Raw genomic sequence first — 14,479 nt, 5'->3', positions numbered from 1 at the left:
TCCCTCACGATTTACAAAATGCAGCTTTTATGGCAGACTTTTACTTTAGATTACTGTACATCTAACGACGGTTTTCACGTGAACGCACCACCGCGTCATGTGACCCGTTTCCATAGTCACGTCACATCGGCTCCACCATGTTGTAGGAAATCCAGCGCCGCTCCTCGCTCACTGTCAGATTAGGCTCTAATCCGCGGAGGAGGACACGCCGGCGGGGCGACTGTCTCTGTCAGGGGAAGATTCTCGCATCACACTGAGGCGAAGTTCTGGTGTCTTTGTGGTCATCTTGCTTTAAAGCGACCCGCTCGTAGAAGATGAAAGCTTCCGTGGCTGTTTTTGCTTTGCTGCCGACGTGCCGACACGTTAAAATATTAGCTGGCTAACTGACTGTAAAAGAGTAACTAAATCGGATTAGCTCCAAACAGACGTCTCCTCCAGGTATCCTGTTGCACCTGCCAGTAATAGTCAGCGCGTTATCACCTCTAATTGCTGTATTTTCATTTTACTTTTTAATTTGTTGCATTTGTATAATAATTGTCCACTAGAAGAAATATTGCTTTAGCTAGCGAGCTTTAACAGCCCCGATCCAACAAAGCGAGAAACCCTTCACCATCAAATCTTTATTTCCAGAACATTAGTTAAACTAATATTTTTGAGCATAACCGAGAGCCCAGACTGGATCTGAGGGACCCGCTGGTGTGCTAGCTCGAGCTAGCTGGCAGAAGAGCCGCCGTCCAGGATTTTACCCCGAAATTAGCTGCAAGGCGAAGCAAAGATGTCAGGAAAGGATAAAGACAAACAGGAGAAACAGTCCACAACGGAGCGGCTAATTAAAGGTGAGTGAGGCTCTTCTCATGTTTATTAATTTGATGATCTTTTAATTGAGAGCCACCTGTAGCGTGAAGCATATACTTCTATACCTTTTACTGAATATCGGTAGTGTTTATATCCAGCAGCAGGAACACAGTGATCTGTGGGAGAAGCTCACTAAGGTCGATGTCCCTCTACTAACATTTAAACCTTTAAGTTTTCCCAGTTTAGCGGAAAATTACGTTGTGATATAAAGACAACTTGGTCCCCAGTTTCGGTCTCCTTGACATTTAGCCTGAGTCTTAATCCAAGGTCGTGGTCCTAAAGTCTGCTCAGGTTACCACCAGCACGACTTGACGAGGTTTGTTGTTCATTGGACAGCTCGGTTGTTCTGCTCGTCTGTCTCATCCTTGACAGGCAGCCCCACCTCTGCCAACAGCCCGATCTGCCCCGACACAGCAGCTACCTTCCTTCCTCCCACCATCTGTCTGCAAGGGCACTGGGAGCACTGGGAGAGCCAGAGAGCTGGAATGCTGATGTGTGAGCCAGTAGGCAGAGGGGAAGTTAATTGTGGAAAGAATCTCCCCAGTGATGTTCTAAACATGGCCAGCTCCATGGTTGGGGGGTGGGGCTATATATCAGCCAGGCAAAAACATTTAATGGTTCAGTTTCAAATTGTAGAGAAGCGCCTGCAAATGATGCAGACTGGGCATAAAAAAAAAAATCAGTGTGATGTTTCCAACTGCTGGGTTGCTTCAACTTGGTAGGGTGCCAGTTAACCCGCTCAGCTGCTGTAACCGTTCTGCATCTGAAATAATGCAGCCAGTTTTTGGTCTTTGGTTGTCAGTTCTGGGATGTGAAAACCCAAAACTCTGAAAATATGAGTCCTGCTACTTGGTATTTCCTTAATAAAAGAGTGAGTTTTGTTCCACCGGGTGGTGCTGTGCTCAGTAGCGGTTTCACAGAACATCATTCAGACACATAAGAACTGGAGGTGAAGCCACACTTGTGGAGCATGTAGATTAGAAACCAGCAGGTCTTTTGATTGATTTGATAGTGATTGGAAACAACTTGGAAGTTGGAACGTTTGGAGTTATTTTCACACAGTAAGAAAAGCGGACATTTGTAATGAAAAAAGGTTTTGGACATAAAAACGACCATTAGAAAAAGCACATTTTTGTTTCATGTTTGCCTCAAAAGCATTTAATCCCATGTCAAAGTCTAAAGTTCTGCTATTGTGAGAAATTAGCCAAAATTAGCCATTGACAAGAATGTAACTCATCAGCTTTCTGCCTGTGTCTGGAAATCAATTGGACCCAAGAACCAGCGTGTCTGCAGAGAATAAGCCCCAGAGCCTGGCTATCGAGCTGGCGACGCTAATGCATTCACCCATAATTAGAGCAATCTGAAGAGGACTTCATGATTCAGCAGGCCCACAGTCGTCCATTCACTCCTACCCAGCCGCATCTTTGTCATTCAATCCTCCCTCTATAGTGTGTCTGCATGTTTTAATGTAACAATGGTGGACATATTTCAGAGCCTGGCTCCTATCACCGGCCAGAACCACAGCCCGCACGGATGCACCGTGGCGTCTTTGTTTCCCCTGTTGTTTGTTGTCATGCCAGACAGCGTGTGTGTGTGTGTGTGGGTGTGTGGGTGTGTGCGTGAGTGTTGGGGAGTCCATTTAACATTAATGCTAATTAGGCTAGACAGTCTTGAATAAAAGGGCAGAGGCAACATTATTGTTCTGTATCAGGATAAAACTGGCTGATACGGACTCATCGTGAATTTTAACACAATTACAGTAGCAAAGAGTTTTTCTTATTGGCAGTACAGCTGCAGATTCGCATAATAATGAAATGTAGACATTTTTATTGTGAAATTAGTCGATGTTAAAATAGGGTTTTGTTACTCAAAGCACCTAGATAATGTTAATAATAGAAGGAAGTTATTCAGCATAGATGTTCTGTTCTGTTCTGCTCGGGTAGGTTTGAGTCAGTTTTACATATTCGCTTCTTTTAGTTCTCTTGAAGACTTTTATTCTTCATTCTGGTCGTTGACGCCCAGGAACTGTAATCATTTCATCTTTCAGCCTGGAGAAGCCTCGTACTTTTGGCCAGCGTCACTGCTCCCTCTATCCTCTCCCAGTCTAGTCCCAGTTCTGTGTCACCATCGCTCAACTTGTGTTGTGGAGTCTCCCTCCAGAGTGCTGAGCAAAACAGGCTCCTGGATCTGGCTAATCTGCCTAATCTGTTTTTACAGCTCGTACTTCAGCTTACAGTTCTGTTCAATGCCACGCCTCACAGGTCCCGGGGGCAATTACCTGTTTATTTATACCACACTGGGCAGCACATGACAGCTGCTCTCTGTGCTGCAGCTCCAGAATATAGACAGATTCACTGAGTGTACCTGTTCCCACAGCACCTTTCGCTTCATGGCACTATTGAACAGCCTGTGTAGGTCGGGGGTTGGGTCCCTGCTAGGATCCCTGCTAGGGTCCCTGCTAGGATCCCTGCTAGGGTCCCTGTTCGGGTCCCTGTTCATCCACAACTCACCTGTTTCTCATGTTCACACCTCGTGGAAGAGGAACCGTAGAGTTTTGGGAAGATGGTGCAAAAATCACCCGATCCTTCCCTTATTTTGCAGATCAGTGCTTTTTATTTTTTTTAACTTGATGGGGATCCACTAGTGCTCCGTTAGACTGAAGAGAGGAAGCAAGGGAAGCTCCTGCAGTCTGGATCTGAGTGTGGGCGAATCTGGATCTGCAATCGGTTAGAATGTCCGGAACAAAAGGACTCATACTGCTTCCTTCCAAACCTGCGGATTTCCCTCCACTTGGATCTGACACAGCTCTGAATATGTAATGAAAGGCTGCTGAGTGTTTCCGCTCTCATGGTTTCTTCACTCTTCATTCTCAGCATTGAAAGCATTGACCTTTTGTGACGGCAGTAAAAGGATGTGTAGGTGGCGTGCAGCAGCTTACCGGGGTAGATTGGGTTAACGAATGTGAGGGGCTCCTTTCTGTCTGTCTTCATGCACCGCGTAGGTGTTTCCAGCCCTCCTCCTTTGCAAATACTTCATTCCAGCTGCGTCAGTTTTAAATATGAAGCCGTCTGAAACTCTTGTTTCTCTGCATAAGTGTGACAGAATGACATTCTTTCTTTGGCCTGACACGCTTCATTATTAGTCTCTTACTCACAAAATAAAGCAAAAGTAGGAATAATGAGACAGTTTTAGGAATGTTAATTAGCTGGAGGTGGGAACACTTGCGTGATGTTGTGGTTAAAGATGGACTTGCCAAGCTCTTTTTATCATCAGGACTTCTCTTTGCAGATGTGCAGTTTAAGGCCAGATATGTTTGCAGCCCTCTTCCTAAAGTCTTTAATGTTTCCCACAGCTGTGCCATATCCTCCACAACATAAACTCACCATCAAAGAGCTGTTTGAAGACGGCAAACCCAACGCCGAGCTGCTCCGTAACCACCTAGTCAAAGAAGGCCGCGTGGAGGAGGATGTGGCCCTGAAGATCATCAACGACGGGGCCAACATCCTCCGCCAGGAGAAATGCATGCTGGAGGTGGAGGCTCCTATAACAGGTACAATTAAATGGGGCAGAGTTTTCATCCATCTGGGGAATGTACCAGAAGTTTAACAGTCACAAGAGTACCGGCTGTCTGTGAAAGTGGATTATGGATGTTTTGACCATGGCTTTATGCTAAGTTATACACAATCATCCATTTTAACTTGGCTTAACCTGTCTGACTGTGTCTCCTGCAGTATGTGGAGACGTCCATGGCCAATTCTTTGACCTGATGAAGCTGTTTGAGGTGGGCGGCTCTCCCAGTAACACACGTTATCTCTTCCTTGGCGATTACGTGGACCGAGGATACTTCAGTATCGAGGTACAACAACGTTTTACTGTTAAAAATAAGTGCTTTGTGTGGATCTGCTGCATTTATTTTTCACGTGGGTGCTCAGAAGGACAGGTGGCAGCGCTGGTCTTACTTCAGTACATCTTCAGCAAATGGCTTTGTTCCATCCAAACATCACAGCATTAGAGATGAGGTGCAGGCTGGGAGCAGACTGACTGACTCATGACCCAGCTGCAAGGGCTCAAACATCCACAGAAACACTCCTTCACTCCTCAGAGAGGAGCAGGCATCACAGGTCACCAGTTAACAGTCAGGTCAACATTTACTAGCTGAGCTGCAGGCTGATCTGTTAAATACTCACATTTCATTTCACGAGTCAGAACTGTGCTAGAAGAAGTAGCTGGGGAGAGGGAAGTCTGGGCTTCTCTTCTTAGGCTGCTGCCCCCGCGACCCGACCCCGGACAAGCGGTAGAGGATGGATGGATTGGAGTCAGAACTGTGTGGTGATGACTTTTGATGTGTGGAGACAATAAGGAAGCCTGAGCAGGGGGGTCAAAGGTCATTGATAAAAACACTGTTCCTCCACTGGAAACACTGTTTTAGTTCCTGAATGTTTCTACAAAGTTCAGCCTTTAAATATGAATTAACATGGTTATACATGGTTATATTAACATGGTTAAAACAAAGTTCCAAGCCTTAGATGTAACAGTCGCTCTCTTAGTCATTTAACTTTCTTTACCATCTTGATTTAGTTGTAGCAACATATATTCAGGTGACTTCTAAAACATGGAAGCGTATTCATATATTACTCGTATCTCTCTGAATAATATAGATTATTACACACGGGTTGTGTGTGGAGCACTCAGATGCTCATAGAAGCAACCAAAGAAATTCTGGAGAAAAGAGCTTTTTGAAACTACACTTTGTTTTGGAGGTCTGTGTAGATTCTCAATCACCCAGCTCATAGTTATCCAAGGTAGTTTTCTATGTCAAATGGACTGTTTTTTTTCTCTTTTGAAGATGTTTCGCCTTCTATCTAGAAGGCTTCTTCAGTTCTGAACTCGCTGGGGACCGAGCTTGAAAATATAGCCCTTGTGGACCATTAGCCTGCTAATGATCTGGGTGGTCACCTGAGAGTGTGTTTGTTTTGGAGCCTAATCCATTTATTCCCTGAGCTCTTTATCAGTAAATTCTCTTTGATCCAAGTGTGTGTGTGGACTCCCAAACGAACACACACACACACACACACACAGCCACACACGTCCCAGGCTGGCAGTTTCTCAGGTATCTCCACACATTTGTGCCTGGGCTTTGAAGCAAATTTAGTTTTTCTTTCACAACTTGCTCCCAAAGCCTGGCGCCACTACGTGTGACTCCGTATCTCTGCCAGTTGGACTAATGACTGAGGACGTGTCTCATCTGCCTAGACCGGGACAGCCGTGGCCTCTACCAGACATCAATTTCCCTCTATCCCAGGAGTCACAGAGAACAAAGATTTGTTATTAAAACACTTAAGAGATTAAACTGAATTGATGCTGCTAAAACCAACATTGCTGTTCAGAATAATGTGCATGTTTAGAACAACTTCATTTATATTTTTTATTAACCTTTTATTAAGGTTAACTTTAAAAGGAATTCAGGCTGGTTTGACAAAGACAAAGCAGTGGAGCCTCTGGGATTATTTTACGGTACAGTCTACCATCTGCAATGAGTCCACACCAAAGCTCAGTTTGAGCCTCATTCTGTAGTTACGCATATCAGCTAGAGCAGCGGTGACCAGTAGCTGTGCTTTTGTAACCAGAGCTCACAGTGGGAGAATGATGTCACAAAACTAGCAGCTTTTTTTGCTATTGCAAAGTAAAGTTATATTAGAAAATCTTCACTTGTGTGTCAGGATGCAGCAAACCCTCCATGGCCCCAACGTATAAACCAGGTAGATGGTCACTTCTTTTGTTGTGACTGTGAAGCCGGAGACTGTTGACTAGAGACAGTTAATTCCAAGACATATGTGTCACATCTTAATCCTCTACACACCTCCTCTCTTCTCGCAGTGTGTTCTCTACCTCTGGTCGCTGAAGATCAACCACCCCACCACACTCTTCCTCCTGCGTGGGAACCACGAGTGCCGGCACCTGACGGAGTACTTCACCTTTAAACAGGAATGTGAGTGAGGAGCACTCAGCTTTTAGCCAGAGCCCTGGTAGAAGCTGGCTAACTCTAACCCCGACAGACAGGAATGTGGGGTGATCAGTGACGTCCAGCCGACAAAATAAAGCCCTTTTCTTCCTCTTGTTGAGCAGCCTGATGATGGAAAGCAGCTAGAAAGACTGCTATGGCTGTTTACCGTCTCTTTCACACATGCTGCAGGTGTTGCTTCATTAGCATACAGAAAACAGGACACCTCAGCAGACAGCCAAGACAACCCTGCCAGCTGCAACCCCCCCACCCCAGCCCACACACCACTTTAGCTGCACCCACATGCACGATCTCAGTGCACAATGTTGCACCGTGAGTGGTTAAGATGGGCAGTTCAGCCTAATATTTGTGAAGTATAAATGGGAACAACCTGAGCAGCATCAAGATACTAAATAAGACTTTACAGGCTAAATTTCTATTTCCGCACTGTAATCATCACTAGTTTTAGGATGTAGTCATGATTTAATAGATGACCTGCTTTTTCTGTACCTAACCTACAGAAAAATGCTGTTTGAATATTATTTATTATTTATTTATTATTTGAATATTGCTTGTCATGTCTCTGAGTTTACAGCCTTTTATTCTGACATCATCCAACCATCATGACTAACAAGTATTTGCTAACCTAACAGGATTGTAGACGTTAAAAGGATTAAAGCAAAGACATCAGAATTTGGTGGCAGTCATTTTAAGTAATGATTAGTGTATCATTTAGTTTTCCTCTAACAATGGAATTATAGTTTGGAGAAATACAAAAACAATTAGCACTTTTACCATTGGATATATTGTGTGACAGGAAACTATAGATTAAACATTTTCAGCATTCAACCATGTAAATGAAGCATTTAAGCTTTGCTGTATCCTATTACCTGTTTCTCCAGGTAAAATTAAATACTCCGAGCGGGTGTATGACGCTTGTATGGAGGCCTTCGACTGCCTGCCCCTCGCCGCCCTGCTCAACCAGCAGTTCCTGTGTGTGCACGGCGGACTCTCCCCAGAAATCAACTGCCTAGACGACATCAGGAAAGTAAGTAGAGAGCGAACTGTGTTCCTTTTAAATGCCCAGTCTTACTTTGACTCTGTGTTTAACAGTTAGACAGGTTCAAAGAGCCCCCAGCGTTTGGACCAATGTGTGACCTGATCTGGGCCGATCCGGGTGAGGACTACGGCAGTGAAAAGACATCTGAACACTTCAACCATAACTCTGTCAGAGGATGCTCTTACTTTTTCAGGTAAAACAGGACACAGAAATGATCATTAGTATGAAAGGATAGAAAAATCTGCTCTGAGCTCTGTCTGCTGAGGTTGGAGGGGTGAATGTGCACCTCATCCTGCAGCCCAGTCAGAGCTGCAGCTGATGGTCCACTCCCAGTGGAACGTCTCCAGGAAGGGAAGATTCCTAAATGCTGCACAGCCTCGGGGGGAGGCCCCCGCATGCATGAGAATAAAACTGAGAATATGCCCATCAGATATATAAAAATATCACCCCTCAGTGAAATCAGAATCGTCATCATGCAGTTGTGTTTATGTCTCTGTCTCTCTCTCCTCTCTCTCTCTCCCCTCTCTCCCCTCTCTCCCCCCTCTGTCTTCCTTCTCTCCCCTCTCTCTCTCCCCTCTCTTCCCTCTCTCCCTCTCCTTCTCTCTCTGCAGTTATGCAGCAGTGTGTGACTTTTTGGTGAATAATAATTTGCTGTCAGTAATCAGGGCCCATGAAGCGCAGGATGCTGGGTAAGTACAGTTGCACATTTGAGCTGAATTTCCTGATCATGCTTTAAGTCCCCCGATGCATCCTGTTGTTTCCAGGTACCGGATGTACAGAAAAAGCCAAACAACAGGCTTCCCTTCATTAATCACAATCTTTTCAGCTCCAAATTATCTGGATGTCTACAACAACAAAGGTTTTTTCTCTTTTTCTCCTCTTCATTTCTTCATTTATATTCACATTGAATCCTTCAACCCTTCAATGCTTTGATTCCAGCTGCTGTGCTAAAATATGAGAACAACGTGATGAACATTCGCCAGTTTAACTGCTCGCCTCATCCTTACTGGTTGCCCAACTTCATGGATGTTTTCACATGGTCTTTGCCTTTTGTTGGAGAGAAAGGTGTGTTTAATCCATCCAGGTGCTAGATGGACCTAAAAGTGTCTTTATATCAGATGTGGCAACAGCCTGAAATTTGTCTCCTTTCACAGTGACGGAGATGCTGGTGAACGTCCTCAACATTTGCTCTGATGATGAACTCATGTCAGAAGTCGATGACTTGTATGAAGGTGACAAGGAAATCCAGCACTTTTTTTTATCCATAAAGCTTTTTGCAGATTTGGATTTTGGATGGATCAAACATGAGCCACACACACACACACACACACACTTTAAACACATATGTAATATCCTCCATGTGTTGTTAGTAATACTGCAGGATTAGAGTTAGAAAAACTGTTAATCCCAAAGTTTAGCCCACAGATGTATCATCCTCTTTGTGCTGTCCAACATGGCAGGTTAATTCTAAAAAACATTCTGTCCCCGGTTCCCTTTCAGGCGGAGCCAGTGCGATCCGTAAAGAAGTCATCCGGAATAAGATCCGCGCTGTGGGGAAAATGGCCCGAGTCTTCACCGTCCTCAGGTCTGACCCCTTCATCAGTGGATGTCTGACATGCATGTGATCACAATCACATCAGCTGGGGGGCCTGATGTAGTTGATCAAGTAGCAGGCCAGGAAGCCTAGAAGATACAGGATAGTGGTTCTAATGAAGCAAAACACCTTTATTTTTTTTATTTTGTCCCCCCAGAGTCCTGCAAATTCATTCAGGGTCAAATCAATTTAAATGCATTAAAAGCATGAAGCAACAGAGAAAATGACTGAAATGAAGTGCTGTGTCCACCCAGCTGGACGGTGTTTGCTGCTGTTGGCGGACTTCTGTCCCAGTTCTATCACCTCCACAGTGGACACAGCGTCAAAATCCAGAACAACTGATCACACGCTGCTGTTTACGGAGCAGCTCTGTGTTCGCAGGCCGCCGTATTTAATCTGTTTGTCTCTGCTTCTGGACTGCAGGGAGGAGAGTGAGAATGTGCTCACGCTAAAAGGCCTGACACCAACTGGGACTCTTCCCGTGGGCGTGCTGTCGGGGGGGAAACAGACCTTACAGACCGGTGAGTTCGCTGTGGATGGAGAATCATTGGGATTTCCTCTTTCTTGGTCTTTGATAACATCTCTGTACTCACCTGATGGACAACTGTGGGAAGCTGCTGGGTTATTAAAACTGGGTATTAATCAGTTTTTACTTTATGCGTTCATGTTTTTAATGCAACACACCTGCAGAGTAAAGATGTACTAAAGCTTTTGGAGTTGAATTTAAGAATTGGAGTTGAGTCCTATTTTTAAGGGAAGAAGAACTTGCTGGAGTTGAAGACAATCAAAGAGGGAGCAGTTAGAAGTAGGCAGTTATGTGCACAGTTGGCACGATTTACTCAAACCTACACGAGGAATGATTAGCATGATTACGCCACATTACCCTGATTAATCTGCTTTTCAATCAGCTTCGACAGCTCAGATTTTTAGATAAATGCACTGCTCACATGTGCACACATACAGTAGTTTAGCACACACAACTGGCCTGTCCAGGCTTTTTATTGACCACTGCGGGCTGGTGGGTGTGACCCTGTCACATGGAAGTAGGCACTGACCCTCTGATCTGAAGGTCAGCGTCCAGCCTCACCCACCAGCGGCCATGCTGGGAGTCAGCTCACAGCAGTGTTGGTGACCTTTCTGAAGAATGTCATGCTTCATGTCCGCCTCCGCCTCACACACAGCCTTCAGATCTGCCTGGCTGCTTTGAACAGAGATGACTTTATGGTTTCTCTTTATTATGTCAAGTTTTATGTGCGTTTACGTGTATTTTTCTGATTTTGGATGAAGGGGTGTTTGCAACTGTATAAAGACCCCGCCGGCTCATGACGGGGCCTGTCGTCCCAGTTTGTGCTGCTCAGCTAAATCCTGCTCTCACAAACACACGCACACGCACACCCACCCACGCACACACCTAAGCCCTGGTGACCCTTTAACACCCGCACCATCTTAAATCTGCAGCAGCTTTGTTCTGCTTCTAACCTTTTCCGCCCAGTTGCTGTGTTGTCATAAAGGTTCTTACAACTGCTGTATATTTTGCATCCCCGATGAGGCTGTTACGAGCGTCGGCCTGTATTGTGCCATCTGTTTCCCCTTCTCGCGGGTTTGATGTGTTTGCTGCCTTTGATGACCCTTTTTTCTCAATTCTCATTAACATAGCTACGGTTGAGGCAGCCAAAGCAAAAGGTATGCATGGCTGTGCACCACAATTGTTGTCTTGTTTTTGTGTGTGGCCCAACCCTCAAATCTGGACCTTTTTTGCAGTTTGTCCTTTATTTTTAATGTTCTCACCATTTCTTCCTGGTTCTGCATCATCAGTCTGTTCCCATGGTTTCGCCCAGTGTGTGTGTACGTGTGTGCGCGCAGATACTAAAATAAGAGAATCACAGCAATGAAGCTAAATGACTCTCACTATTATGTCCCTTTGAAAGGGTGATGGTGTGTCCTAGATTTAGAAACTGGCCTTTTCCCTGTTAAGACTTTTCCTGCTGTGGTCCCACTGGTTCTTTTGACTCCCCACTCAGAGAAAAGCCTCAGCTAAGACCTGCTAATATAAGAGCGGGGAAATCCCTGCCCGGGTTATTTTCAGGGGCTAATCCTGTTACACTCTTTGGCTGTTGCAGTCTGCCACCTCTGGTCGATGCTGCTAGTTCATGCTTATCTTTTCCGACAAAGTTGTGATTCTCAACCCTCAAAAGTATTAATACTTACATCATAACTACTTCTATGTCAGCTCATCGATCACTCTCTCATCAGTTTATCCATAATTACAAATTATTTACTTAATTTCACTTCATTATAATTCCAACTGGCTAATTATTAGCACAATATTGCAGTGATTAATCCATCTGTTTAATTCTAGTTTCTCTAGCTGGTAGTTTTTAGAAATATTTGTCTGTCTTTCCCTTTGTGTAGTAAGTTAGCAGTATAAGTTATCAGAGAGGCTGATGGAGCTTGTTCTTCTGGTTGTAAATTCATCTTTGTCATCACTCTGGCAATGAAGAGTTGGTTTGAACATTTGAAAACTTTGTTTTTATGTGTACCCGTTTTCTATCACCCTGGGATGTCTTGCGGCGTCACCGTAAGTGTTGAAATCGTCAGGTGTCGTTTTGTCGTAGCGTGATGGTGCTTAAAGACGTCCAGTCATCTTGTACCAGTGCATGTGTGGTTTTCACCGGTTTCCTGTTAGTTTAGGGAAACATTGGGATTCCATTTGCTGAGAGTTGTTTTCTCATCTCTCCTGCAGCCATTCAAGGTTTCTCTCCCACGAGGAAGATTCGCAACTTCGAGGAGGCGCGCGGCCTGGACAGGATAAACGAGAGGATGCCACCCCGCAAAGACGGACAGCAGCCAGACGGTACCACTATCAACACCAACTCCCCCAACAAGAACGGCACTGACGGATAGGCACCAAACCGCCACTTGACCACAAACACTAGAGTCCAAAAAAAAAAGGGTACGGCGCTGAGAAAACACCTCCAGCATGTTTTATTGCGGGGACAAACCTTATTTATTAAAAACAAAACCTATTAGATAAATTATTTAAAAAAGCATCAAATGAAGACACTTTTCCAGTTGTTCACCTGTATATTGTTACTCGCCTCTTAATTTATGGATTAAAAGAAGTGAATTTTATAAATTTGAGTCAATACTTTAGATGAAGCACTCGTTACCCAGGATTTTAGTCACTTGATGTTTTAAATTGTCTTTATCAAAGTGTTTCAGTTGTAGCCTCATTTTGGATTTTTGCAGGGTGAATTTTGTTTAAAAAAAATTTTGAGCAGTGTTTGCTTGCGTCTTATTCTGAGATTCAGGAAAAAGTATAAGGGAAATTAGTGTAATTAAACAAGTATTTTATATCTGAAGCCGAAAGGTTATGAATGCTTTTGGTCCTGTTTATACAGTTCCACAAATGTTTAATGAAGGGATTTTGGTTCAGCATTTTCTTCACTTCCAGAGTAACAATATTTTCTTGGTTTGTGGTTTTTTGTGAATGCGTTCCAGCGAAGGATGAACTTTTTGTGTGCAATTGTGGCTTTTCTGTGTGATGGATGCTCTGGAAACACGAATGCACACTCTTGAGACCCCTCACAGAAGCTGTTGATGCCACCGTCCTCAGAACAGGTTCATGTTGGCATTTCAACAGCAGGAGTTTCATCTGATATTGTCATATATTAAATAAGCTCTGTTTTAGCTTAATGTTGACACCAATTAACTGAAATAAGGGAAACAGATGATGTTGATACGCTGCCTCGCTGTTTAACAGTACTGTAATCATCTCATTCACAGCTGACTACGGAAGACGATGAGGGCTACATTTGTGGGTTTAATCTATTAAAAACCAGGAAACCAGAACAACATCCTGACTTTTGACAGAATTTCAGTCTATTCCTGAGGGACCCAGCAGTGTTAAATAATTTCGACGCTGCTTCTGTATTGTTGGCCCTCATTTCCGTTAACGAATTGTCATGTGGCTAAACACTGACTCCGACTGGGCGTGGTTGGTATTACACCCCAAACTGCGGGTCCAAAGGTTTTATATTTGTTTTCCTAACGTAGTTCCACCCGAACATTTTTTGCTAAATCACTGAAGGGAAAACAGCAACTTGAACCCATTTGAAACAGTTCCCAAACATGATTGTGCCACGTTGGTTCCTTGATCCTCCTCCATAGATGAGTCCTATACAGTAATATCATTTACACTTGTATTTCCTCCACTGCGCTCACAAGCACTTCAAACCCTTTAAAACACGCGTTTACTGGGATATATCCATCTGAACTGGTGCTGCGACACCCCCAACTAGCTACTTCGTGTTTCTGTCACTCCACAGAGGAGGCGAGTGGAAGCTCAAGACTTTCCTCAGCCTCCTCATGTGCCATCTCACTACAACCTCAGCTGGAAACATCTATATGTTGAGGCAGGAGACCACCTGATGTCACCCATGATCATCGTGAAAAGTCTATAGTCAAACTTCTGGGAAATCTTTAACATGATCAAGTATTTAAGTTTACATTGATAACTATGACATGTAGGTATGGCTTCATTGGTGGAGTCATACAGTCTTCTGACCTCCTGTCAGGTCATGTACAGTACAGCTCTCAGAGAATGTACAAGAAAATATATTTATCAAAACCTTATGGCTGTAAAATGAGTAAAAACAAAACTGTACCGTCATTTTTCGTAGATGTATCACTTGAAAGAAGAAATAAAAATACAATTTCAGTGTTTAATTTGACTCTTGGTCAGATCGAAGGATTTGTGACATTTGTGTGGGTCTACCCCCCCACCCTCACTCATGCAAAGGTACGAGGGATATTTCCGCTTTTCAACTTTTATTTCCCCCCTGTTTTGGAATTCACCATATGAGTCACTGCCGTCAAAAAGAAGTCCTGGCTCACTGTTCAGGTTATTCCTGTCTCAGATGTTGACACAATAATTAGAACCTGTCCCTTTGTAGCTTTGATCCTCCCA

The 14,479-nt window shown here is 44.1% G+C and overlaps 1 protein-coding gene across 3 annotated transcripts; it reads left to right on the top strand.

Annotated features, from left to right (window-relative positions):
* The first annotated feature begins 122 nt into the window (after positions 1-122).
* On the top strand, positions 123-14,238 carry ppp3cca (protein phosphatase 3, catalytic subunit, gamma isozyme, a). Of its 3 annotated transcripts, none has more exons than XM_057033745.1 (14): positions 123-836; positions 4,208-4,405; positions 4,587-4,711; positions 6,733-6,844; positions 7,759-7,904; positions 7,970-8,109; positions 8,528-8,605; positions 8,681-8,775; positions 8,856-8,981; positions 9,071-9,148; positions 9,417-9,501; positions 9,934-10,031; positions 11,167-11,193; positions 12,263-14,238. In XM_057033745.1, exons 1-14 carry the CDS (start codon positions 776-778, stop codon positions 12,412-12,414), a joined length of 1,521 nt encoding a protein of 506 aa, XP_056889725.1. In that variant the 5' UTR covers positions 123-775; the 3' UTR covers positions 12,415-14,238. The 3 variants fall into 3 exon arrangements, with proteins under 3 accessions (XP_056889725.1, XP_056889724.1, XP_056889726.1); XM_057033744.1 differs by having other exon boundaries at positions 12,254-14,238; XM_057033746.1 differs by lacking the exon at positions 11,167-11,193 and having other exon boundaries at positions 12,254-14,238.
* The last annotated feature ends 241 nt before the right edge of the window (positions 14,239-14,479 follow it).

This window comes from Takifugu flavidus, chromosome 5 (genome assembly GCF_003711565.1).
Source record: "Takifugu flavidus isolate HTHZ2018 chromosome 5, ASM371156v2, whole genome shotgun sequence".
Lineage (NCBI taxonomy): Eukaryota > Metazoa > Chordata > Actinopteri > Tetraodontiformes > Tetraodontidae > Takifugu > Takifugu flavidus.
The sequence above is the reverse complement of the archived record's forward strand: the minus strand, read 5'-3'. Positions and strand labels throughout refer to the sequence as shown.